This window comes from Babylonia areolata, chromosome 6 (genome assembly GCF_041734735.1).
Source record: "Babylonia areolata isolate BAREFJ2019XMU chromosome 6, ASM4173473v1, whole genome shotgun sequence".
Lineage (NCBI taxonomy): Eukaryota > Metazoa > Mollusca > Gastropoda > Neogastropoda > Buccinidae > Babylonia > Babylonia areolata.
The window spans coordinates 10,361,200-10,387,977 of NC_134881.1; the positions used below are offsets into that span (position 1 = coordinate 10,361,200).

A 26,778-nucleotide genomic window follows, 5' to 3' on the forward strand; every position below is an offset into this window, starting at 1 on the left:
TCTCTCTGTCTCTCTCTCAGGCATACACACTCGCCCCTCTTTCACACACACACACACACACATACACATACACGCACGCACGCACGCACGCACACACACACACACGTGTGTGTGTGCATGCACTCAGAGATTCTCTCTCTCTCTCTCTGTTTATGGATATAACACATAACCAGCTTTGCTCTCCTAATGCAGTCCCCAAGATCCCCTCACCTGTTTCAGTAAAGTTCACAATTTTGGAATCACTGCAAACAGGTAAAAACTAAGAGAAAGAGGAAATGAAAGCTCTGTCATGAATAAAATAAAATTTAATGATGGTTACTGTCAGTCAGTCATTTTGTGTTGGTGATTTTGTCACATGCTCCTTTTTGTCTTTAGAGATTGGTATCTCTGCATGTGATTACTGAAAGCTTCACTTGTGTTTGATAATTAGCCCTAAACCATGTCTTGGTTAGTACAAGGAAGATGACATGAAGAGTGTATTAAAGTGGAAATGCCGCCATGCCCATACTACTGAAAACTACCATAAAACTACTGAAAACTGGGTTGATCTAAATTTCAAACTGTGATAAATGTATTGAGCAACATCTGTCATATATTTACGGTCGTTAAGAATTGTCAGCTGCTGTTTATTTGGATCTTTGCGCAAATTTCAGAGGAAGGTATTTTGATGTTATTGCTTCATTTGAATGACAGCTGAACAGAAAGCGATATTCATCATCAATATGTCGTTTGCATAAAGGGCAACGTAAGTCCACAGGAAGGTTTGTGGAATAGCGAAATTTATGGATTCTTATATCAGTAATGCCTAATCTGAATCTGATGTAGATGTCCCTTAATGCCTTATTCTGAATGTACTCGAAATACGGTTCTAATGAAAAATCACATTTAAGTTTTCTATTTACAGAATATCGCTCGTGTTCCTGGATCCTACTACACCATGCTTGTTTCCAACAGTCGGTTAATCGCTCTTTGAAGACACGTAAAAACCAGGTTACATTTTGTACACCTTCGTTTTGCCATACATAACCAAATCCGTACATGGCAAGTAAGTTGCGAATATCTGATACCCAGCATTTCTTATTGTTATTGTCTAGATTTACAAGCATAATGTAGGCTTTCTTAGGCAACCTTTCGTTTCATCTGTCATTCTTGAAAGGTGCAGCCAGTATCGGATGGCATTTGTTTTCGCGTCTATATGTAATGGTACTCTTCCAGTTTCACCATAAACCTTATCATTTGGTGTTCTAGGTGCAACGTTTAATATTTTTTTCAGAGCGAATGTGTGGGCTTTTTCGGAATGGAATGTATCTAAGGTTCCCCACATTTCAGATCCATATAATAGGTGTTTTTTTTTGGGAATCAAACATGGTGAAAAAGATGCCAGGAGTAACATCCCCTAATTTCCACAAGGTTCTGAGCATCTGGAGCAATCAGTATGAAAACCAAACTCCGCATCTTCAACTCCAATGTGAAGTCACTTCTGCTCTATGGATGCGAGACATGGCGGACAACACAGACAATGCAGCAGAAGATTCAGACATTCTTCAACACCTGTCTGAGGCGCATCTACAAGATCTGATGGCAGGAGAAGATCCGAAGCGAAGATCTGTGGGAGCGAGCGGGACAGGAACCTGTGGCCAAACAGATACTACGGAGGAAGTGAGGCTGAATCGGACACACCCTCAGGAAGCCAGTGTCCAGCATCACACGCCAAGCCCTGACCTGGAACCCGCAGGGAAAGAGGAAGAGAGGCCGGCCTCGCAACAGCTGAAGGCGAGATACCGAGGCAGAGCTGAGGCAGCAAGGGACCAACTGGACTGGAATGGCCAGAACAGCCCAGAACAGAGTGCGATGGCGAGGGGTCGTCGATGGCCTATGCTCCACCAGGAGCGATGGGCAAAATGAATGAATGAATTTGTGAATCAAACATGGTGAAAAAGATGACAGGAGTAACATCCCCTAATTTCCACAAGGTTATGAATATTTCAACTATACCTAATTTTGCCTTTGAGGTCTTTTCTTTGATAGTGAGCGAGAAACTTAAACGAGTAGTTAACCAAATACCTAAATATTTGTATGAGTTAACAGTTTTCAGCACAACCCCATTATAAAACCATTTTTCGTGGTTTGAAATGTAACCCCCATTTCTGAATACAATTATACTAGATTTATCTAAATTAACTGATAGATCAAGAGTTTCAGCATTTTTTCTCAGTAAGTCTAACTGATGCTGAAGACCTCTCAATGTGTACTACAATAAGGCAACATCATCTGCAAACAGAATGATAAACAATTCAATAATGTCAGGATGGAGTTGTACATCATCTCTGCCATTGTTAATTATGTTAAGTAATAATTCATTTATAAGCATTGAAAACAGTAGTGGACTTGTAATTTCACCTTGTTAAAAACCTTTCTGACAGAAAAAGAAATCTGTGAAGCCTGCACCATTGCCACATGTTACACATGCTTTTACCACTTTGTACATATTTTGGATGGCCTTTAACATTCTGCCACATACTCTATTTTCAATCAAAATTGGCCACAATTTTGCATGGGAAATTAAATCAAAGGCTTTGGGAAAGTCAATAAATGCTATATAGTTTTTTTTTGTTACATGTTAGATGTTTCTGGACAACAGCAAATAAAGTAAAAACATGATCGATAGTGCTACGATCTTTTCTGAACCTCGCTTGTTCTTCCCCAATGATATCATTATCTTCAATGCTACATATATTTAAGAGGGATATTCCTCTGTAATTGGTAGGGTCATTAGAGTTGCCGCGCTAATGAAGTGGTTGTATGATTGCTTGTGTCCATGAATCTGGATATTGTCCTGATGACAAAACAAAATTGAACAGATTTTCTAAATATGGTAATATCCAAGCAGCTGAATGTATGAATATCTCTGGAATGACGCCGTCTGGACCGCCAGCCTTGCTGCGTTTAAGATGATTAATTGAATCAAGAATTTCTCCCCGCGTTATATCAGAGTTCAAATCAATTAGCTCTTGAGTTTCGTCATGGTAATAAATGTTGTCAGTATGAACTGTTGTTTGTGGCTCTAGCGCTGCTTCGAAAACATTAACAAAATGCCTTTGCCACTCGTCTTTTGAAATATTTCCTAATCTGTTCTTTGATTTATGTCTGACATTTTTCAGGGTCGACCAAAATAGTTTAGGGTCTTTTGTAGCATTCATTAGCTTATTTCTAAAGTCAGATTTATACAGACCTGATTTTGATTTTATCAAAACATTATAGTAGTTCTTAAGCTCTGTGTATTGATTTATATTTTCTTTCGATCGTTCCTGTCTCAGGATCCTAAGTAGTTGTTTCACATCTCGTTTTGTTTCCCTGCATTCCCTGTCAGACCACGGTTGTTTTTGTTCCCTATTGCCATATTTGAGTCATTTTGTCATACATCTTGACGCCTGTTTCAATGCATTATTGAATAGATTTATCGAAGCATTTACACTTGTATTTAATTGTTCTCTAGCTTCTTCCAAAGCGGTTGCAAAGTCTGGTTGCATGAGACTGCCTTCAAACATACTACAGTAGTCATGATTCCAAACTATTTTTTCTATAGAATAACTGTTCTCTCGAGATTCCTTTCCAGGATTATTACACAACAATATCAAAACTATAGGCATGTGCTGAGAATCTATTCTTTCGTCTACAAACATGTCGTGTACTAAATAACGAATAGATCTGGAGACTGCAAAATAGTCTATTACACTGCAGCCGTGTTTAGAAATGAAAGTAAGTTTACCTGTCCTGTCTCTCTCGGTTGTGCCGTTTACAGTACATAAATCAAATTGTGAACCCAGTTCAAGGAATAGTTTTCCAAAGTAATTTTGTTCTTTATCTTGTGAATCCCTCGTGGTCATATCCAAATGGTTTGATTCACGGTGTGATGTTATAAAATACTCAACATCATTTACATGACAGATTTGCGTATTTCCAGTGCGGGCATTAAGATCTCCGCAAATAATAAATGGAATATCTCCTATTTTTTTCTGTCACATGTAGCATACATGATTCAAAAGCAGAAATACAATTTTCAAAACGTGACGAAATATACAAAAGGGACTGTGAGGGTGCTGCATAAACACAAATTAGAATCACATCTGTTAGAGTCTTAAATAATTCTTTGGATAGTCTCAGCGCGATACAGTTTTCATTGTCATGGTCGATTTTCTTCACCAACTGGTGCAATTCATTTCGGACAAGTAAAATCACTCCGCCTGATTTTCGACCTGCTTTGGAGAGTCTGATTGCAGGACAGTTATATTGTACAAAATTACTGAAGACATCTGGGGTAAGAAAGCTAGAATAGCAGGCATGATCAGCCATTTTATCCAGTTCAAACATACAGAAGAAATGTTTCCGTCAATGGTTTGAGCAATCCTGGGACATGGCAACGAGGTATGGTCCCTATTCCTTGGAAAACATACAAACTTAATAGAAAATGTGCACAGAAGATTCACATAGCAAACATAATGATCAAGTAATTTGAACTTCGAAGAGAGACTGAGTAATCTGAAGCTTCCGCGTCCCGAGTATCGGAGATCATGTGGTTATATAAGATAAGATAAGATAAGATAGGAATACCTTTATTATCTCCAACTGGAGAAATTTGGCCAGGTGCATCATCGCAACTTAGACAAGTAAACAACCTGGGGACCATAACTGTAAAAGTCAACAACAGCTTTTACGAATATTACGCAGATACAGATGTAAAAAATATCACATACACCGTTTCATACATACATCCACACACTGCAGGTAATAACTAGTATTCTTAATGTAAAAACAGAAAGAATTAAGAAACATTATTTGAATATAATTATAAACATAGCCTACTATACTGCACATTGATTATAATAGACAGATAAGATAAGAATAAAGATGAATTGCCCAAAACCGCAACCAGATAATCCGGCAGCACACACCCGCACCCCCCCCCCACCCCCACCCCCACACACGGATTACTGATAGTTAAACAAGAGTAATAAGATTACGCACGGATATCACAACCAAAGCATTTCTCAGAATCTGTTCGACTAAATGACAACATACACACAAACGTACATCCACTGAGGCTGACAAAATCTTTAACCAAATCTCAGTTGTTGCTTTTTCTCGCATTTTTTTTTTACTGACAGTCTTACTAACTTGTGGAATAACCTTCCTAATAACACTGCCACTGCAGAAAACTAATTAGATAGATACTGGGAGGGTTATGACAATAACAAGAGCAAATGCACACTTAGAATAATACTCCCTTTACAACAACAACAACAAAAAAAAGTATAGAAAAGTATATCAGCATACATTGCAAAAAAACAACCACCATGCTTGGAAAAAAAAAAGCCACCTATTTTTTTGTATTTTTGGTGTATAAAAAAAGGCAATACCTCAGGGACAGGAAAATAGAGACAAAAATATAACGGATCATTGACACTTGATTTTAGCAGCCGCAGCCGCAGCAACACCAACAACAGCAGCAGCAGCAGTTATGTTAGCAGTAGTGACAGCAAGGACTGGCAATAATAATAACAATAATGTCTCCGAAATCACAACACCCATTCGCATCTCATAGATCAGTTTCGTCGTGGTTTCTGTTATAGTTGTATATATGTGTGAATTACGTACTTACACGACTAGTTGCCGCACCTGCAGGTATTATAATCCATACTTTAGGGCAGAGCAGAACGAACTGAGTTACTGCCTTTCAAACTGTGAGTTGGCCTTCCCTCACAACCGGAACAGGGGAGTTTCTGAGAAACGCTGTGTTCGCATTTCATGTCCCCGGCTGTTTTCTGATGCAATCACACACTGACGCGTGCACACAAGCAGATAGACACACACACACACACACACACACACACGCACACACACGCACACACAGACACACATACACACACACGCACACACACACACACACACACACACACACACATATATATATGTGTGTGTCTCTGTGTGTGTGTGTATACGCACGCATGCACTCGCACACAGACAGACAGACAGACACACACACACACACACACACACACACACACACACACACATTCAAAACACCCCCCCGCCCCGCGCGCCTTCCCCCCCCCCCCTGACCCCCCCCCCCCCCACACACACACACACACACACTCACATTGAACACACACACACACACACACATTCAACACACACATGCACACACATTCCACACACACACACACACACACACACACACGACAGTGGAGTCAATTGTGTCCGGTTTGAGTGGAGTCAGTTGTCAGGTTTGAATAGATTGTGTGTGTGTGTGTGTGTGTGTGTGTTTGGAATGTGTGTGCATGTGTGTGTGTGCTGTGTTGTGTTGTGTGTTTTCGCCTGTCCTGTCCTCGACTGTTTCTGACAATATGATACACCCACACACACATCCCCCCTCCCTCCCCCCTCACACACGCACGTACGCACACACATACAACACACACGTACGCATGCAACACACACACAAAACACACACACACACACACATACAACACATACACACACATACAACACAGACACACACACACACACACACACACACAACACAGACACTCATACACACACACGCAGACACACACACACACACACACACACTCACACAACACAGACACACACACACACACACACACACAACACACACACACACACACAACACACGCACACAACACAACACACACACACACACACACACACAACACACACACACACACACACACACACAAGTGAGGGAACAAAATGAAAAGTTGACACGTTTCGTTCATCGTTATTCTAACTAATATGACTAATGTGTGTGTGAGCGGGTTTCTGAGAATCTGACATGAAATTCATCACCCTCTACCTTTCGTGTGTGTGTGTGTGTGTGTGTGTGTGTGTGTGTTTTATTTATTTATTTATTTTTGTTTAATCTTGGTGTGATCTGGTTTTGGGTGCATGTTTTGTTGCGGAGAGGCTGTTTGCCGAGTGTGTGTGTGTGTGTGTTTGTGTGTGTGTGTGGTGGGGTGTTGGTGGGTGTCCGTGCATTCGTGTGCCTCAGTGCGTGTCGCTGCGATGGGTTTTCTGTTCTGAAAGGCGTCGTTGGTGGGTGGGTGGGTGGTTTCCAATGTTCAGTTGCGTGAGTTTTTCACGTGCTTCCGTGTGTGTGAGTCGGTGCGTGTTGGGGGTGGAGGGGTGTATATATATATATGTGTGTGTGTGTGTGTGTGTGTGTGTGTGTGTGTGTGTGATTTGCAGCAATTTTCATAAAAAAAAGTTATGTCTTTAAGTCAGACGGGGATTATAAAAAAAAACCCAAAAAACATTCGTGTGTAGCATTACACTTCGGAAAATCGAAATGAATTAATGTTTATTAAAGTATACTTTGGAAGAGAAAAAAATGCAGCCTATGATTTCGAATTAACACTGATGATAGTCAGATATCCTTAATTCAAGACAGGTGTAGCCATCACAGATCACCCATCGAGACTGATAGATGCCACAATGTTCCATGCTGATCATTTATTTGTCAGAACTGTGATATGGGTGTAATTGCAGACAGGGAAATCCGATTGAATCCGAAATCACTTTTGATTTTTGCAATTTGTTGAAAGCAGAGAGGAGAGAGTTCTCGAAAGTGGACAGGAGATATATCAGAAAAGATTGCAAGATGATGTAATCGTTTCTTTCTGTTTTGAACACCGATTTCATGTGTATTGACTGCTACTTACATTTCATTTTAATGAAAGAATTGCAGACCAGTGCTGCTACTTAATACTCTCATTGTAAGGGTCAAAGGAATAATTAAAAGTGTTGTTCATTAGAGAGAGAGAGACAGAGAAAGAGAGAGGCAGATAAAGAGAGACAGAGAGAGAGGGAGAGAGACAGAGAGAGAGAGTACGTGCGTGCGTGCGTGTCTGTCTGTATGTGTCAGTCTGTCTGTGTTTGTGCTGGTGTCACTTTGTGTGTGTGTGTGTGTGTGTTGCTCCGCATGGGAATGCAACTTTTATTATTTTCCTTTTTTTTCCCTATAACAAAACTTGAAATCATATATTTTCTTCACAGATTCCAAAGACATAACCCGAAAGCTGTGCCATAGAGAAGATACTTCCATCTCCACCGCGTTATATCTCACCGACCTGTCTGTGCAATCACCGCCCGTCTTTCTGCTCTGAGCACTGAACAGTTCACTGGACACGACCAAGGCTTACCTGATCTGGAACTTGAAGCATCCTCACGATGGCAGAGGACCGCGGAAAAGAACCCAAGGTGCACGAATCAGATCGTGCAAGCCTCGAAAACTACCGCGAGGATGAAGCGGCGGCACCGCCTCGTCGAAAGCCGAACGAAGACCGAGACTCCTGCAATGATGCCGAGAACATGGGGATGCCGTGTGGGACAACGATTACTGGGCATTTGCTCAGCAAGGATCAAGCTTCATTGAACGATGAACGCGAGGAAAGAAGAGCGCATCTTGATAATCATGTGAATGATATCAAGGACGGCAAAGTGAACGATAAGCGCGGCGAGAACGGTGCACTTTTGAGCGAAAAGGTTGCCCCGATGGACGACGTCCATGGAAACGGAGCGCCTCGCGCTTCTCTCGTGCTACAGGAAAGTTCTGAGGAACGATCCGTGAATAGACAAGAGGGGCTGCACGTGCAGCGTTCACTTGAAGGAGGGGAAGCTGCTGTCTCTGCCTCTGTCTCTGCCCCTGACCCTGTCTCTACCCATGCCCCTGTCTCTGCCCCTGCCCCTGCCCCCGACCCTGTCTCTACCCCTGCTCCTGTCTCTATCCCTGCCCCTGCTCCTGCCTCTACCCCTGCCTCTACCCCTGCTCCTGCCTCTACCCCTGCTCCTGCCTCTACCCCTGCTCCTGTCTCTACCCCTGCTCCTGCCTCTACCCCTGCTCCTGTCTCTACCCCTGCTCCTGTCTCTACCCCTGCTCCTACCTCTACCCCTGCTCCTGTCTCTACCCCTGCCCCTGACTCTGCCTCTGTCCTTGTCTGTGCCCTTGTCTGTGTCTTTATCTCTGCTCTTGTCTCCGTCCTGGTCTTTGCCGTTATCTCTGTCCTTGTCTCTGTCCTAGTCTTTGTCTCTGCCGTTGTCTCTGCCGTTCTCACTGTCCTGGTCTTTGTCTCTGCCGTGGTCTCTGCCGTTGTCACTGCCCTGGTCTTTGTCTCTGCCGTTGTCTCTGCCGTTATCACTGTCCTGGTCTTTGTCTCTGCCGTTGTCTCTGCCGTTGTCACTGTCCTGGTCTTTGTCTCTGCCGTTGTCTCTGCCGTTCTCACTGTCCTGGTCTTTGTCTCTGCCGTTGTCTCTGCCCCTGCCTCTGCTCCTGCCCCCGACCCTGTCTCTACCCCTGCCCCTGTCTCTGCCCCTGTCTCTGCCCCTGCTCCTGTCTCTGCCCCTGCTCCTGTCTCTGCCCCTGTCTCTACCCCTGTCTCTACCCCTACCCCTGTCTCTGCTCCTGCCCCTGCCGCCGACCCTGTCTCTGCCCCTGCCCCTGTCTCTGCCCCTGTCTCTACCCCTACCCCTGTCTCTGCTCCTGCCCCTGCCCCCGACCCTGTCTCTGCCCCTGCCCCTGTCTCTGCCCCTGTCTCTACCCCTACCCCTGTCTCTGCTCCTGCCCCTGCTCCTGTCTCTACCCCTGCCCCTGTCTCTGCCCCTGCCCCTGTCTCTGCCCCTGTCTCTGCCCCTGCCCCTGTCTCTACCCCTGTCCCTGTCTCTGTCTCTACCCCTGCCCCTGTCTCTACCCCTGCCCCTGCCCCTGTCTCTGCTCCTGTCTCTACCCCTGCCCCTGTCTCTGCCCCTGTCTCTGCCCCTGCCCCTGTCTCTGCCCCTGCCCCTGCCCCTGTCTCTGCCCGGAGACGTACGCACACCTTTTACCCCCACCCGGATTTCAGCCCCGGCGTTCATGTCAGGAGTCGGAGCGGGGAAAGGGCCGAAGATGATGAGGATGGGGGTACGGGTGGGAGTGTCGTCGATGTCGACTTGCAGACCGGGACCGAGGACACGGCAGAAGGCGTCGATCTGGAAGGTGAGCCCTCCACAACAAAAAGTAGGGGGGGGGGGGGGGACAGAAAGAAAAAAGATAGATAAACAACTAACCAACTTATCACTAAAAATTCTATCTGGCTTTAGAAATAGTAAGTACTGTATTTTACACAATTGTCTAAAAGGTGAAACTCGTCTTCTAAACTGTTACAGGTATCACACAGTCTTTGTTCTTTCGGTATATTTTTGAATGTTCCCTGTTCGATTTGTACTAAGTCATGGGCGCTGATTCGTAACATAGTCAGTGCTTTCCTGTGTTGTGTATTTGCTGTATTCTTTAAATACCGTTCAATTTTATAATTTATCACAGCGTTCTTGTAAAATTCTAATTTAAATGAACTGTTTTGTTTCTGTTTCCAAAATTTTACATATTCATTTTCAAGCTTCTTGGATATAGGGTACTTTAATCTTTTAACACTAAAAGTGAACTGATTCTCCCAAACATGATCTGATCCAGTGCTAGTTAATACATTTCTTATGAAAAAAAGCCACTGAACAATTTTTGTTTGTTTGACGATACATGCATTTATATGTTGTGTTATTTCCACGTCTTTTCCAATAAATGAGAAATCTTTTTGAAACATTTAATTGATGTTTACATTCGTTCTGTTCTCCAAGTGTCTGCAAAGTTTTAATTTTTTCCATGCTGACTTTGGATCTTTACTGAGCGCCTCGTTTAATTCTTTCATTAAGAGATTTTTTTTTTTAATATGAACGTTTCTTTTGTTTTACCAGTCTGTTGTATACCTTGCGTTTAGCAAAATACTTTTGACGCACAGACTGATTGCGTGGCTGCCTATTTAACGCATTTAAAATTGATTTACTGTCTCTCCTGCGTTGATAACAGTCTCTGTCAAACCTTTTTTTTTTTTGTATTTCTTCGGCTTTTTTGTGTATGAAAAACGTTCGGCGTTTTTGCTTGTGTGTGTGTGTGTGTGTGTGTGTGTGTGTGTGTGTGTGTGTGTGTGTGTGTGTGTGTGTGTGTGTTGGAGAGGGTGAGGGGGCAACGGAGGTAATAGGGGTTTCTTGTACACTGCTTTGATTAATCATATTTCAAGCTACAGTTTACAAGGACGGTGCGAGTATTCTATTAGAATGCTGTACAATATCATTTGAAACGATTTTTATTATGTATATATATATATATATATATATATATATATATATATATATATATATATATATATATATATATAAGGTGACACAACACTGACAGTTCAGCAACACACAGTACAACCTCATTTCTTTTCCCAGAAGCTGAAGCAGAGGAGTTCAATGCTGTTGGACCTATCAACTTCATTGATGGCGAGGTGAGCCTGCCTGTCTGTCTGTCTGTCTCTGCATCATGTATGTATGTATGTATGCATGTTTGTATATATATGTATGTATGTATGCCCATCGAGAAAGAAGCTCAAAGTCTGCCTTGTCGTATTAGAACAGATGTGCAACTTGCAAATATTGAATAGCAACTGAAGCCCAAACCAAACTTATCGGTTTCGGGTGGATGAGAAATCAGAAAAAAGAAAAACCCTTTCACGCACAATTATTTATCTGTGTGTTTTTGTCATGCTTTACCCCCCCACCCCCCCACCCCACCCCGTAAGCTCTGTCTCATCTACATGATGTCACAGACCTCCACTGACATACTGACCTGTAAGCTCTGTCTCATCTACGTGATGTCACAGACCTCCACTGACACACTGACCTGTAAGCTCTGTCTCATCTACGTGATGTCACAGGACCTCCACTGACATACTGACCTGTAAGCTCTGTCTCATCTACGTGATGTCACAGACCTCCACTGACATACTGACCTGTAAGCTCTGTCTCATCTACATGATGTCACAGACCTCCACTGACATACTGACCTGTAAGCTCTGTCTCATCTACGTGATGTCACAGGACCTCCACTGACATACTGACCTGTAAGCTCTGTCTCATCTACATGATGTCACAGACCTCCACTGACATACTGACCTGTAAGCTCTGTCTCATCTACGTGATGTCACAGACCTCCACTGACATACTGACCTGTAAGCTCTGTCTCATCTACGTGATGTCACAGACCTCCACTGACATACTGACCTGTAAGCTCTGTCTCATCTACGTGATGTCACAGACCTCCACTGACATACTGACCTGTAAGCTCTGTCTCATCTACGTGATGTCACAGGACCTCCACTGACATACTGACCTGTAAGCTCTGTCTCATCTACATGATGTCACAGACCTCCACTGACATACTGACCTGTAAGCTCTGTCTCATCTACGTGATGTCACAGGACCTCCACTGACATACTGACCTGTAAGCTCTGTCTCATCTACATGATGTCACAGACCTCCACTGACATACTGACCTGTAAGCTCTGTCTCATCTACATGATGTCACAGACCTCCACTGACATACTGACCTGTAAGCTCTGTCTCATCTACGTGATGTCACAGGACCTCCACTGACATACTGACCTGTAAGCTCTGTCTCATCTACATGATGTCACAGACCTCCACTGACATACTGACCTGTAAGCTCTGTCTCATCTACGTGATGTCACAGACCTCCTCTGACATACTGACCTGTAAGCTCTGTCTCATCTACGTGATGTCACAGACCTCCACTGACATACTGACCTGTAAGCTCTGTCTCATCTACATGATGTCACAGACCTCCACTGACATACTGACCTGTAAGCTCTGTCTCATCTACGTGATGTCACAGGACCTCCACTGACATACTGACCTGTAAGCTCTGTCTCATCTACATGATGTCACAGACCTCCACTGACATACTGACCTGTAAGCTCTGTCTCATCTACGTGATGTCACAGACCTCCACTGACATACTGACCTGTAAGCTCTGTCTCATCTACGTGATGTCACAGACCTCCACTGACATACTGACCTGTAAGCTCTGTCTCATCTACATGATGTCACAGACCTCCAATGACGTCCTGACCTGTAGTGATGTCACAGACCTTCACTGACATCTTGACCTGTAAGCTCTGTCTCATCTACGTGATGTCACAGACCTTCACTGACGTCCTGACCTGTAGTGATGTCACAGACCTCTGACATCCTGACCTGTAAGCCCTGTCTCATCTACGTGATGTCACAGACCTTCACTGACGTCCTGACCTGTAGTGAGGTCACAGACCTTCACTGACATCCTGACCTGTAAGCTCTGTCTTATCTACGTGATGTCACAGAGCTTCACTGACGAGCATACATGTCAGCAGCAGGCAAAGGGTTAATGTCCGACGAGTGCTTACCCGTGTCTGGGTTTTGCTTTGCTCCAGTATGTTTTGTGTCCTGTCGTGTGTATGTGTCTCTTTTTCACTCAATAATAATGATAAGAAGAATAATCAGTATTTATATAGCGCTGAATCTTGTGCAGAGACAAATCAAAGCGCTTCCATACCAGTCATTCGCACGCATGCATAACTCTAAACTTTAGAAACTGAAGACAAAGAAGGAGTCATGGGAATAGGTGGGGTTTTAAACCAGACCTGAAAGAGCAGAGTGCAGAGACCTGACGAAACGAAAGAGGAAGTTCATTCCAAAAGCAAGGTCCAGAGACAGAGAAAGAACGGCGGCCGACAGTGGAGTGTTCGAATCTGTCTCAGTCGCTTCATGTGTAAAAAGTGCGTGTGTGCGCGCGCTTACATGTGTGTGGTGTTGCTGCTATTATATATATATATATATATATATATATATATATATATATATATATATATATATAATTATTGTTGTTGTTGTCGTTTGTTTTTTGTTGTTGTTGGGGTTTTTTTTTATTCACAAAGGGAACTGGATGTACCTAATAGACTCGCTGTCTTTGTCTTTGGCGACTCGCTATCCCGTCTCCATCAGCCAGCCCCAGGGAAACCCTACGTTGAGCCCAACATCACAGTCAACGGTCAGAGACTCAGTGCTGTGGAGCGGTTCACATACCTTGGCAGCACACTGTCACGAAATGTGACAATCGACGATGAAGTGAACGTCAGGATTGCAAGAGCAAGCGCAACTTTTGGTAGACTCAATGCAAATGTCTGGAACAGAAGAGGCATTAGTCTTGAGACCAAGCTAAAGGTCTACAGAGCAGTAGTTCTCCCCACACAACTGTACGCCTCCGAAACTTGGACAGTGTACCAACGACATGCCAAGAAGCTGAACCACTTCCACACAACATGCCTCAGGAAGCTACTGAACATCAAGTGGCAAGACAGGACCCCAGACACAGAGGGTCTCGCAAAAGCCACCCTTCCCAGCATCTTCACCATCCTGATGAAGTCCCAGCTTCGCTGGGCTGGACACGTGGCGCGCATGCCAGACCATCGGCTGCCCAAAAGGCTCTTCTATGGCGAGCTGCAACAAGGGAAGAGATCTCACGGAGGTCAGAAGAAGCGCTTCAGAGATACTCTGAAAGTCTCTCTGAAAGCGTTTGATATCAACCCTGACTCCTGGGAGGAATCTGCAGTGGACCATGACAAATGGCGCGCTGCTGTGCACAAAGGCGCCAAGTTGTGCGAGGCCAACAGGACTGCTGCAGCTGTTCGCAAGAGGCAGGCCAGAAAGTCACGGGCAAACAAGCTCCCTGACAATGGTATGCCTGTCTTTGTCTGCCCTAACTGTCAGCGAACATTTCGTGCGCAGATTGGACTATTCAGCCATCTGCGCATTCACAGATAGATTCATGAGCATCCTCCCCCCCCATCCCACCACCACCCTCCCCCCATCCCCCAGCTGGATGACAACGATGGTCATCATCGATCTCGATGGACACACCACCACCACCATCCCGTCTAATTCAAAACCCTGGAACAATAAACAATGGAAATTTCATTGATACGTACATCAACAAGGAGCAGTGAAATTCTGTCGAGTAATGGGATATCAGTTTGAATACACGGGAAATTGTTTTAAACAGATCTCACCGGTGATTACAAGTCATTACATTTTGAAGATATTACTCAAGTCATGGAAAGGTTATTGTGTCTGTCGACATTCGTTCTAGTGGTCTTTTGCCGGAAAATACAAAAGCGTAGTCCTTCATGCATATTCATTATCAGCATGCGCATGGCATTCATTGCTTACTGAAAGGTGAGGAAGGAGGCAGAAAATGATTTGTGCATTAAAAGTCTTATCACTTACTGCATAATGTGCACGAACGACCCACGAAATCAACAGATCCACTTGCACATACAAACACGCATGGATTGGTCAAAGAGAGAGTTAGGGTCTTTATTCTCTCAACGTATGACGTCATCACGAGAATCTCACGAAGCTCTTCCGGTATTAAAATAGGTCAGTTCGATCATGAAAGGAGAAAAAAAAATCATAGTCTTTGAAGGTGGGTGTGCGGTTTTGTTGTTGTTGTTGTTTTTTAATTAAAAAAATCGAGAAAGAGTAGCCACTTTGGGAGCGTTTGTTATGAAGATATAGAATAAAGAGAGGTTTGAATCACTGATCTAAAAATACGTGGATAGCCGATGCCTTCTTTGAGGCCCTTTGCTAGTTGAAGCCAGCGAAAGTTTTCAATCAGCCAGTTTGCTACTCGTGTCAGTATAGCGCGAAGCGGTAACTTCATATATGTAGCCGAGCGCTCAGCTCAGCTGGCTACAATGACTGCTTCACAGCAAGCTTTCGCTTGGTCACGGCGTTTGTTAAGTTGACATTCCCTTGTGTGCCTCTACAGGTAGTTTGTGCTGCATGGTTTTTCTGTAATAACTTTGGTAAATAAACCATTAGCAGATATCAATCAAGACAACAATTGGCATGTAGTAGGGGCAAACATAACATGATTTCATCGAAGATACATGGTTATAGTTCGGAAACTACCACCGGTTAGCAGACGACTTCTCAACGGACTAACAGCTGGATACGAGTCTCAGTATGGCGTCCAGTTGGTTTTAGCTTTCCTGGCCAATGAGCTATCCATCTATCTTTAAGGCAGTGGGTTTGAACAGGCAGTCCGCTTTCGTGGGGAACCTTACGTGGCTTGAAGAGCGAAAAGTAGGTCATATGACATCATGGGTAGCTCCACCGTCGCTCGCTTTTCTGAGCTTGCTCTGCCATTGTTCGGACAACTTTTCGGCATAGTTTATAAATGATTCAGTTCGGATACTTAATGGCAGAGATGTGACAAGAAACAACCTCAAAGTTAACATAGACTAAAGCAAAAAAATGGGTGTGATTGTAAAACCAACTTTACCTTGTAAACTAGTCAAAAATGGTCACCGAAATTGTTCAAAATCCTTTCGTCAAGACAGTGATTTCCACGACAAAATTCTAACCTTTTGGTGGTCGAGAAAAAACCAAAACAAAACAGGAAATGGAGACGCGCATGCGCACGCGGTTCTCGCTAAAAAAAAGAACCAACAACAATAATCGGGGAATCTCCACGAAAATGAAACGAAAGTGGGTCTGCAGACCCTCTATCCTAGGGACTTGAGTCGGTGGAGATTACACAAGATGACATCGTGAAACGTTTTCAGTGGGAGAAAGAGTCGGTTCTGCTGATCATGATTTTGGCAAAAGAAATGTCCATGTCCATGGCGGGAGTGATTTTTGTGCATAGTCCGCCTGAAAATGCGTTTGGCGACTTTGTTTTACGTTTTATCGAAGTTGGAAAATGGTGATAGAGACAGGGAAAGTTTCAAACTGACAGATGAATAAATAAGTCTGTCTGTCTGTCTGTCTGTCTGTCTGTCTGTCTCTCTCTCTCTCTCTCTCTCTCTCTATATATATATATATATGTGTGTGTGTGTGTGTGTGTGTGTGTGTGTGTGATGAGACACTGAAATGCCCATCTATGTGGGCTGCTTAACATTTTTGGGCTGTGTTGTTCAGAACGAATCACGCCATGAAAGCTTTCTGCCTCTTGTTTTTCTCTTGTTTTGTTCTCTATTTCGTATGAACTTAAATACTTCCCCAACTCCTTGGTTTAATTAGATATCTAAATCAGTGATGGCTTACGGACACAATGTTAAAGTTAGAATGATTCTGTTTCAGATCATTGTTATAATTATGTTGTTACCTTTCTTTTCCTTCTTTGTCCTGTCGTCAAAGTGTGATTATTAGAAATAATTCACGTGAATTTCTTCTTCTTCTTCTTTGTTGTTGTTGTTAAAATGTTATTTTCTTTGGGTGGTTAATCTATACATTTAAAGAAATGAATCTGTTTCCCCACCATAATGAAAACTTTTGCAGAAAGGAATCTTATTGCAGGACGGCCGCATAGAGGAGAACGAAGACCGCGTGGGTCTTCAGCTGCGGAACCTAGAGAACATGGACGGTGGGTTTTTTACACTCTCTCTTGTTGTTTAACGTTTATTTCAAAATGGTAATTGAAAAAGCAAAAACCGCTTTTTTTCTCATCAAGTCGTCTCTCTGTCTCTGTCTCTGTGTCATTCTGTCTCTCTGTCTCTGTCTCTGTCTCACTCTCTCTCGTTTGGGTATGTGTGGGATTTCGAAGATGTGGGCTCAGATAATGTATTTTTGCAAACTCTTCACCAACGCATGATCTGATCGATTGTAGATGGCAGAACTGGGAATATCATATTCAACCCAGTGAAGTTAAGTATGTACAAAGGTTATGTCTCTACTCATTTGAAGAATTACCTTTTGCTAATATGGACATCTCAAGATTCATTCTGTCAAGATTTAGACTTGGTATATCGGAACTAAACACCCACGTGCCACAGATACCACTATAAAATGTACAAAGTTCTGACCTCTTATGTCCAATGTGTAAAGAATTGATTGAAGATGAAGTACATTTTGTTTTGAAATGTCCCGTTTTGTGTGATCTTCGTGAAAAAAATTATCCCAAAGAAATATTATACATATCCATGTTTATTTCGATTCAGTTTGTTGATGGCATCTACTGAACACGGAGTTATTCGTAATTTAGCATTATATTTAAGAAGAGCTTTCCTCTTGAGAAATATATTTTACCATAATTAACTGCTAGTTTGGTAACATACACTAATGTTGTTATCGCCCCTTATTGACATGGAGCCATGGTCTAATTGAATAAACAATCTGAACCCGAATCTCTCTTTCTCTGAATAGTAATAAATCTGCCGACTGTGAACCCCCGTTGAAAGGGGCTGTGGCCTATTCAATAAACTACTCTCTCTCTCTCTCGATTATGTATGAGGTCCAAGACAGATTCATGACCGGAAACATGCATCAAACACATTTGTTTAAAGCCTGGCGACCCGAACCATGCTATGACAAATCGTACAGCAATACCGCAAGCTGTCGAGGAACGTTATACAATCCTGTAGTTCCTTTTTTGTCAGAATTCAGAAAATGCGAGTCTCCGATGTCCGCATTGAAACCGGAAGATATAAAGAGGGAATAATCGAGGAAAGTGATTTTCATGCGCATGCGCGGTGTGACGAGAGTTTTTGTATTTATTTTTTAAAATCTTTATCCTATTCCAATTGCTGGTCGATCAGGTGCGTCTTTTTTCAAGTTTTGTTTTCCTGTTTGTGAATAATTATTATATATATAAGTATATATATATATACTTGTACCTTCTTTAGTTTAACGTATTTTCACTGTAAGTGATATTAGACGAGGGTAGGAAAAAAATCGATGGGGAAAAAGAAATTACTGTGTACGCATGCGAGAAAGTGAAAGTGTGTGTGTGTGTGTGTGTGTGTGTGTGTGTGTGTGTGTGTTACATATAGAAAATTACTGATTTAAGTTTTGTTTAAAAAAAAGAAAGAAAAAATAGCGCATAACAATATAACATCTTTCTAATGAAAAACTGGAGATGATTTCAGGTCAGGGATGTGCGACCTTAACATATGGCAAGTTAGTATATGATCGGCTGTTATGTGAGCACCACAGATTCAAGAAACATCACCGACACACTTAGTCTTAAAACAATTGATTTTCCACCTGCAGATCAGAGAAATGATTTGCCTCTTATGAAAATCATCTTCGGTAATGTTTTCTGTATGTTTTTATGTAACTCCGAGTTACCGGTGGCTTTTTCTTCAAGCTGAAATTCTGACCATTGGACTTTTTCTTCCATGGTGTAACATTCATGTAGTGAAAGCGAAATATTTAAATCTAAATCCTTCATGGAACTTGTAGATTCTTTTGTAGCCAAAATGTCAACTTTTCATTATAGTAAAAACCGCAATGAGAAGGAATACAGCAAAAGGTTATGTGAGAGCCTCTCAGTAAGAGTTCGTGAATCAAATGGTTGATTTCAATAATGAGTTCATACATAACCTTTTGTTTTAAAAGTTTGATAGCGTGAAGAACTGATTTAGAATCAACAAAGAACAGAATGTGAAATATTGTTTTCGGAAAGGATATAAAATTCAAAGCCATTGGAATTGCCGTGAGTTCAGCTGTGAAGATGGATCTTATTCTCTCCCAGATGAAATGAGTTTTGAAACTCTGGTCTGGAATAACGAAAGCAGCACCAGCTCTATTATTTACAAAAATGAATTCGTACATGCGATGTAAGTAAATTTATGTTGTTATCTTTGGTCAGATCAGTATGATCGATATCAAATTACGTTCTGTAGAGTTCCCTTACAGGTGTAGGTGATACCACAGACCTTTTAGCAATATGTGGGGTCTTATTCACGCCAGAATTTGTTAAAATATTTTACGTGTATGTTCCCAGTGTGGTATGAGGAGATATAGATCTAGCTCTCTTTGGAAAATCGCGGTCGGATTTGAGAGTTATCTCTGATTCCAAATCATTTTCATCAGTTAAACTTCTGAAGACAAACTTACAACACGCAAGTTCCCTTCGATCCTCTAATGGCAATACTTCTGCTGCACTGTACGTTTTCTTATTGGAAGCATGGACTTGTGCGCCAAGTGCCAGTTTACATACTCTGCAGTCAATGCTTTGAGGTTTTTTTCAATAAATATTTCGGTGCACTGAAGTATACTTCTTGTGCATAATATATAAGTTTTGGCCGAACAAGTGATTGTGAAAAGGTGTAGTAGAGCGAATATGTCCTGGCCCTATGGTCAACAAGAACATCAGTTCCTCTAAATTTGCCATCGTTTACCGTTTGGGCAGGTGAGACACGCCTTTTTGCGATCTTGGAAATAATCCGTGCCCTTGCACGCCACCGACCTGAAAACCGTGGTGAAGGAAGATCGAGAAGGTTCATCAACTGTCGGTGCCAGGTGGAGAATTGTGCCCGCAATGCCAGGATTAAACTCTTCAACTGTCACCACGAGGTGTGCCACGAATGCCTCGTTCAGACCACCCCATCTTGTCCGCGTGCACGTTGCAGGCAACGCATTGAATACATGTGTCGCATTGACTGAGCCTGAAATCTCTGTGTGTGTGTGTGTGTGTGTGTGTGTGTGTGTGTGTGTGTGTGTTATTATTATTGTTGTTGTTGTTGTTTGTGTGTTGTTGTTGTTGTTTGCATTTTTTTTTATATTCCTCTTTGCTTGCCAACGGCCATACCACGTTCAAAACACCGGTTCTCGTCCGATCACCGAAGTTAAGCAACGTCGGGCCCGGTTAGTACTTGGATGGGTGACCGCCTGGGAACACCGGGTGCTGTTGGCAACCTTTTCTCAAGGCCTGACTAAGCGCGTTGGGTTACGCTGCTGGTCAGGCATCTGCTTGGCAGATGTGGTGTAGCGTATATGGTTTGTCCGAGCGCAGTGACGCCTCCTTGAGCAACTGAAACTTTTAAAAACTCTTTATTCCAAACAGGTCATGGCACATAATTAATCATACATGCGTGCGATACACATGACCATGTCAAGTTGTCTTAGAATGACAACATGCAAGTCATGCAACAGTCAGATATCAACATCATTAACAATAAATGTTGCTTTTGTATAGTGCTCTGAAGATTCATATTGCTCTTGACCTGTGAACTATCATGTGATTTATCCATTGTCTGTACGTTTTTTTTTCTTGTGTGCGCATGAAAATTAATGAGCAAAAATAAGAATGATGATAACCTATATGTCTATGCAATTTGTTGATCTTTTCCCCCTTTTCCTTGCTACTGTTATTGCTTATTTTCTGTTGTCCCGTTGAATACGTTACTGTTTTTTATGTAATGTAATAATTCAATATAAAAGATGATATTAGAAAAAACACAAATTCTCACATACAATGCAAAGAACACTCACACGCATTTGCATATGTATATCATGTATTTTGATATTTTTATATTTATCATTCGCATTTTATACCTTGCATTTAGTCTGGGAGAATTTATCTCAGCTGGTTCAGACTTTTTATATCCCTACCCGGTGTTTGGATCTTAGAATTTTTGGAGTCAAAACCGCTCAATTATATAGTTGCAGGTTTTCATGCGATGAGCAATTTGTCAAACACTTGTAAACCTCTCTTGGGCTGTCTGTCTGTCTGTCTGTCTGTTGGTTTGTCTCTACCTTTCTCTCACCCCCACCTCTCTCCCCCTCTCAAGTTTTTCTTTCTATACTTATCTGATCTTACCATCAGTAAATTTAGATCGGCTTTCATTAAGTTCCGTTTTGGTATAAATGAACTAAAAATAAATCAGCGTTATTGTGATGTTTTGAAAAACTGCCCATGTGGTGGTAGAATAGAGAACGAACTACATGTACTAACAGCTTGTCCATTATATGATGATATTAGAAGGAAATATTTGCTCAAGCATATGCAACATATTAGAAATCTGTCATTATCATTTCTGCTGCAAAACGAAAGTTGTAATGTGACCAGAGATGTTGCAATGTTTGTTTTTTATGCATTAAGACTGAGAGAAGAGTACTTTCAGCCCTAAACAGACATATCAGCCTTGTGCTTTTCATTTTAGAGGGGTGGGGAGAGGAGGGCTACCACTCAGTTGATTGTTCATTAATGACATGCAATATAAGGTACTACGAATTATTTGTCTGGTAGGAAGCCAGCTACTTCTTCTCACCCCACAACCTTTCGTCTGAGGCTTACTGTAGTAATTCAAGCACAGTTCTGTTTAAGATCAAGACCTATCCGTTCATTGCACAAAATGCATTTTACACCTTAGCACAGTTCTGTTTAACTCACTCAGTACGGCCAGTCCTCTCTTCTCTACACAGACCCCTCGGATGTCCAGTGGGTGTCTCAATGATCCAACCTTTAGCTTCCGTCGTCAGAATTGTGGTATTCTTTGTCAACATTCACCTCTTCAGTGTAAGAGCCTTCCGCTTGTAATATTTTGATGGTGGTAATTGGGGAGAAACGCTGTTAACGTCGTCTCTTTCGCCGTTCGTATGGAGAGAGTTCCTATCCATTCATTGCACAAAATGCATTTTACACCTTAGCACAGTTCTGTTTAAGACCTATCCCTTCATTGCACAAAATGCATTTTACATCTTAGCACAGTTCTGTTTAAGACCTATCCCTTCATTGCACAAAATGCATTTTACATCTTAGCACAGTTCTGTTTAAGACCTATCCATTCATTGCACAAAATACATTTTGCACCTTATGGTCACACACCCTTACAACGTTTCTCTCCCATTCCACCCCATCCAGATTTTTTATTTCTTACTTTAAAAAAAAATTATTCAGCTGACTTTCTGAGACCAAACCATTTAGGCTACCAGTTTACTAGGGAGAAGAGTATTGTTGAATGTGCCTTCTTTGTCTGCTGAATGACTGTCCAGATCTTTTGTACATAATCTTAATTATGTATATACACACCAAACGTCTTTCAGTGCAGTCTCGGTGCTGGATTTTTCCTTTTCCTCTGTCACTGTCTTGATTTGTTTCTGGATTTGACCTTTTTCTTTCTGTCATTCCGTCCCCCACCCCCTTTAATTTCTGGATTGCTGGTCCGTTCTCTATACCATGATTCCTGCCATGATTCCTGCATTGCTGGTCCGTTCTCTATACCATGATTCCTGCCATGATTCCTGCATTGCTGGTCCGTTCTCTATACCATGATTCCTGCCATGATTCCTGCATTGCTGGTCCGTTCTCTATACCATGATTCCTGAACTGCTAATCCGTTCACTATACCATTCTTTCTGTTCTGTTTCGGTCCTTGTTCTTCTCTTCATGCTGTCTCATTTCTTATTTCCTGCAATTCTTGTCCATCACCTGCAAACAAAAAAAAAAAAAAAAAAAAAAAAAAAAAAAAGAAGAAGAAAAGAGAAAAAACCAAATTGGTGTGCCTTTTTAGACATTTGGGTATTCTTAAGATATTATCTGTTCTTATTGTGCCTAGACGTGTGAGTTGTCAGCTTTTTTTTCTTCTTTTTTTTTGAACGCTTATTATGTATATTCATATATAATTGTCTTTGTGTTCGGGTTCATTTTCTTTTCTTTTTTTAAATTTTTTTTTAACCTCTCGCGAAAATTTGACGGAATTGTCAACGTCAAAGGTACGTACTAGGTTTATGTGCATGAATATTAACTGTACTTTTGCCTTGTAATTTTCATTTCTATTGTTTGTTTTCCCTTCAGTCAATATTGACCGTGTTCTTTGTCCTGATATGATCTGACACACACACACACACACACACACACACACACACACACACACACACATATATATATATATATATATATATATATATATATATATATATATATGGTATTGTATGTAGAGAAATGTCATTGATTAAAACTCATTCTACTCCAGGTACGAATTAACTCGCATCGTGATTACTTCCCCCGTGGACCAAGTACGAGTATTCTCGTACCAACACACTATTCTAACTTCGTTCATTTTTGTTGGGTACAGTTGGCATTCTAAACTGAGCCGTTTACAGATTCTGGAAGCATGAAAAAACGAAGCTTTGTTCGACCAATTAAATCAACAGTTCTCCATCGATTTTCGCCGTTCCAGTGAACCACCATGTGTTTTTTCTGCTGTGGTCTCACGTAGCGCTGGTCCAGTGAAGTTGTAGCGGGCATGTAGCTGTGGGGAAGAATGAGTTAAATTAATGATTTCCAGGCAGCCTTTTTCCCCACTTCTTCCTTCACCCGTCTAATATACATTGTCTTCCTTCAGAAAATAATGTGTTCACTTAACTGTGCGTGGCAATAGGGTCGGGTGGGGGTGGGGGTTTCGAACGGAATTTTATGTCAAAATTTCAAAATTGTTATTTCCTGTTGAACTTCCTTGGTCTTGTATGTTCATTGCGGGTGTGTGTGTGTGTGTGTGTGTGTGTGTGTGTGATCTTACCAGAAGGGTAATAGAATAATACATGCAGTTTGCAGCATCCCACTTCTTTTGCCATTGCTCATAGTCATGGCCTGTGTTGGACGGGTTGGTTGTGTTCCTCCGGTTCTCGGTCGGCTGCAAGTCTTTCAGCTGCCTTCTTCTCATCACTGTCGTCATTGGTTACTGCGCTCATGTCTTCCTCGTTGTCTTGTGTGTGTGTGTGTGTGTGTGTGTGTGTGTGTGTGTGTGTGTGTGTGTGTGTGTGTGTGTACTATATACTACTCCAAGAAAGTTAAGGGCCACCAAGGAAATTTAGTTTATTTAAGATACCATCTTTTTTGGACAGAAGGAAGACTTTTGATATCAATTTAAGATTAGATCATTGCACAGTCAACGTTTACACTGATTGACCCCGGGTATACTCTGTTCTGACCTTTGAGCTAAGGCGTACAAATACGCTGGACAGTTGCGTGTTTTGCACGATTTTGTTTTTACCAAGAAAGGCAGTTTCCCAGCTTGAAAACTGCTGATTCATTTTAAAATTAATTTGCAAGAGGCAAGAGCAGAAGGTGTGTACTGTGGACACATTTCAGATGAATAGGGTTAAATTTGGGTATAAAATCTGGGCTAAAATCGAGTTGAAACAACCATGCCGGCAAGACAGCAACTTACAGCAGATCACGGCAGAGCCCTGGCATGGCTGCAAGACGGAAATTCTGGACGAGAAGTGGGCAGACGTCTTGCAGTGAGCCACTCAGTACTTAAGTCGCTAAACGAGAGGCTCCAAACAACTGGATCCACCGAACACCGTCCTCGTTCTGGCAGACCAGGAGCGACAGGCCCACGTGACGATCGCTTCATTGTTCTCTCAGCTTTGCGCGACAGAACCAGAACTGCCAGTGACCTCAGGATGTGGCTCAGGAAGGCTACTAACATCAACATTAGCCAAGAGACTGTTCGCTGTCGCCTTGTTGAAGCAGGAGGGCAGCTTTTAGAGTTCCACTGACTCAGGCACACAGACGAGCGCGTCTGGTCTGTGGCCCGCAACATCATCGCTGGACGAGACAGCAGTGGGGCAGGGTACTGTTTACAGTCTCGGTTCACCCTGTCCCACAACGATGCCCGCGTTCGTGTTTGGAGACGCCCAGGTGAGCGCTATGCGGATGGCTGTGTCCGTGAGCACAATCAGTATGGAGGCGGCTCTCTGATGGAGTTGGGAGGCATCCACTTGAGGGGCAGAACTCTCCTACCCCTTGTGCACAGGACCCTCACTGGCGTGAGGTACAGAGGAACGATCGCTCAGTCACTCACCGAGCCTGCCCTCCAGGCCAAGGGTCCTGAAGCCACCCTTATGGATGACAACGCCACTCCCCACCGTGCTAGGGTGGTCAGGGGACTATCTTCAGGAAAGGAACATCCAATGTCATGACTGGCCGGTTCGTTTACTAGACCTAAACCCCATCGAGCACTTGTGGGACCTGCGTGGACGAAGGGTGCACCAGAATCACCCACCTGCTGCAGATCTTCATGACCTGTTTCGTTTTTTGCAGCAGGAGTAGGCCGTCTTGCCCCAGAACATGATCAGAACACTTGTTCAGTCCATGAGGCAGAGATGTGGAGATGCCAGTCTGCAAATGGAGGACGCACACGCTACTAAACTGACATTTGTGAATCGAATGACATTTTTTTTTTTTATCGTTTGTGACTTTTGTTTCGGGGATAGGGTAATTTAGTTGTTGATTTCTCCAAAAAGAAATGTTTTGATGAATTTTCACTCGTATACTGTTGTCAGATAACAGAAATCAACTTTCGTGAAATTTGCTACATTTTGTAGTCTTTGTCTAATTTTTGTGACCGTTTTTCTGCCTGGCCCTTAACTTTCTTGGAGCAGTAGTGGGTAGAGGTGGGTAGTATTTAGTTCATGATTTCGCCTCCAAGCGACAGCTCATCCCATCATTGATCAATGCGAGCGCAGCGCTTGCGTGCTTTGCGAAAAACCACGCAGGAAAAGTTTGCCTATTTTACGACTCGCACGAAATCACTCACTCCTTTTAAGTCATCTCTCTCTCTCTGTCTCTCCACCTTCCTGCCCTGAAAAAGTGGACGAGGGAGCATGTCGAAGTTCTCGGAAGTTCTATGTCAACCCCAGAAACGTTTTTGGTAGGCATGTGTTCCCTGTGTGGCCAGTAGTCTACAAGTACTGGTTAGCAGGTTGTTGTTGCCTTTCAATCCTGAGAGAAAATAGCATAATGGTTTTCTCGTTTGTTTGTTTCTTTATGATTTATTCATTTATTTGTTTCATGATTGTCCCACTTCATACGAAGAAACTACAGTATATTTGTCGTTTATTTTTTTTCTTTCAAATTTCATTTGTTTGATTGTTTATTTGTTTATTCTTTTTTAATACTTGCTTTTATATATATATATATATATATATATATATATATATATCTTCATTAGATTTTTTTTTTTAATACTTGCTTTTATATGTGTGATTTTTTATGATTTATGATTAACTGACCCACACGCTTATGACCAACGCAGAAATAATTGAATAAAAAGGGCA

The 26,778-nt window shown here is 42.3% G+C and overlaps 1 protein-coding gene, 1 long non-coding RNA gene and 1 other non-coding gene across 3 annotated transcripts in view; 2 read left to right on the forward strand and 1 right to left on the reverse strand.

Moving 5' to 3' along the window:
* LOC143283279 (uncharacterized) overlaps nucleotides 1–5,783 on the reverse strand; it is a 36,855-nt gene extending 31,072 nt beyond the window's left edge. Inside the window, exon 1 of the long non-coding RNA XR_013055383.1 lies at nucleotides 5,660–5,783. This is a non-coding gene — a long non-coding RNA (uncharacterized LOC143283279). The remainder of the gene's footprint in view (nucleotides 1–5,659) is intronic.
* The window catches only part of LOC143283228 (uncharacterized), a 79,409-nt gene extending 53,768 nt beyond the window's left edge, over nucleotides 1–25,641 (forward strand). Inside the window, exons 2-8 of the mRNA XM_076589403.1 lie at nucleotides 8,074–9,648; nucleotides 10,009–10,048; nucleotides 11,320–11,375; nucleotides 17,287–17,353; nucleotides 20,123–20,286; nucleotides 24,806–24,957; nucleotides 25,224–25,641. Coding sequence (XP_076445518.1) covers nucleotides 8,248–9,648; nucleotides 10,009–10,048; nucleotides 11,320–11,375; nucleotides 17,287–17,353; nucleotides 20,123–20,286; nucleotides 24,806–24,957; nucleotides 25,224–25,641 — 2,298 coding nt within the window. The 5' untranslated portion in view covers nucleotides 8,074–8,247. The remainder of the gene's footprint in view (nucleotides 1–8,073; nucleotides 9,649–10,008; nucleotides 10,049–11,319; nucleotides 11,376–17,286; nucleotides 17,354–20,122; nucleotides 20,287–24,805; nucleotides 24,958–25,223) is intronic.
* On the forward strand, nucleotides 20,508–20,626 carry LOC143283569 (5S ribosomal RNA). Its single transcript, XR_013055413.1, has one exon. It is a non-coding gene; the product is annotated as a 5S ribosomal RNA (ribosomal RNA).
* Nucleotides 25,642–26,778: the final 1,137 nt, after the last annotated feature.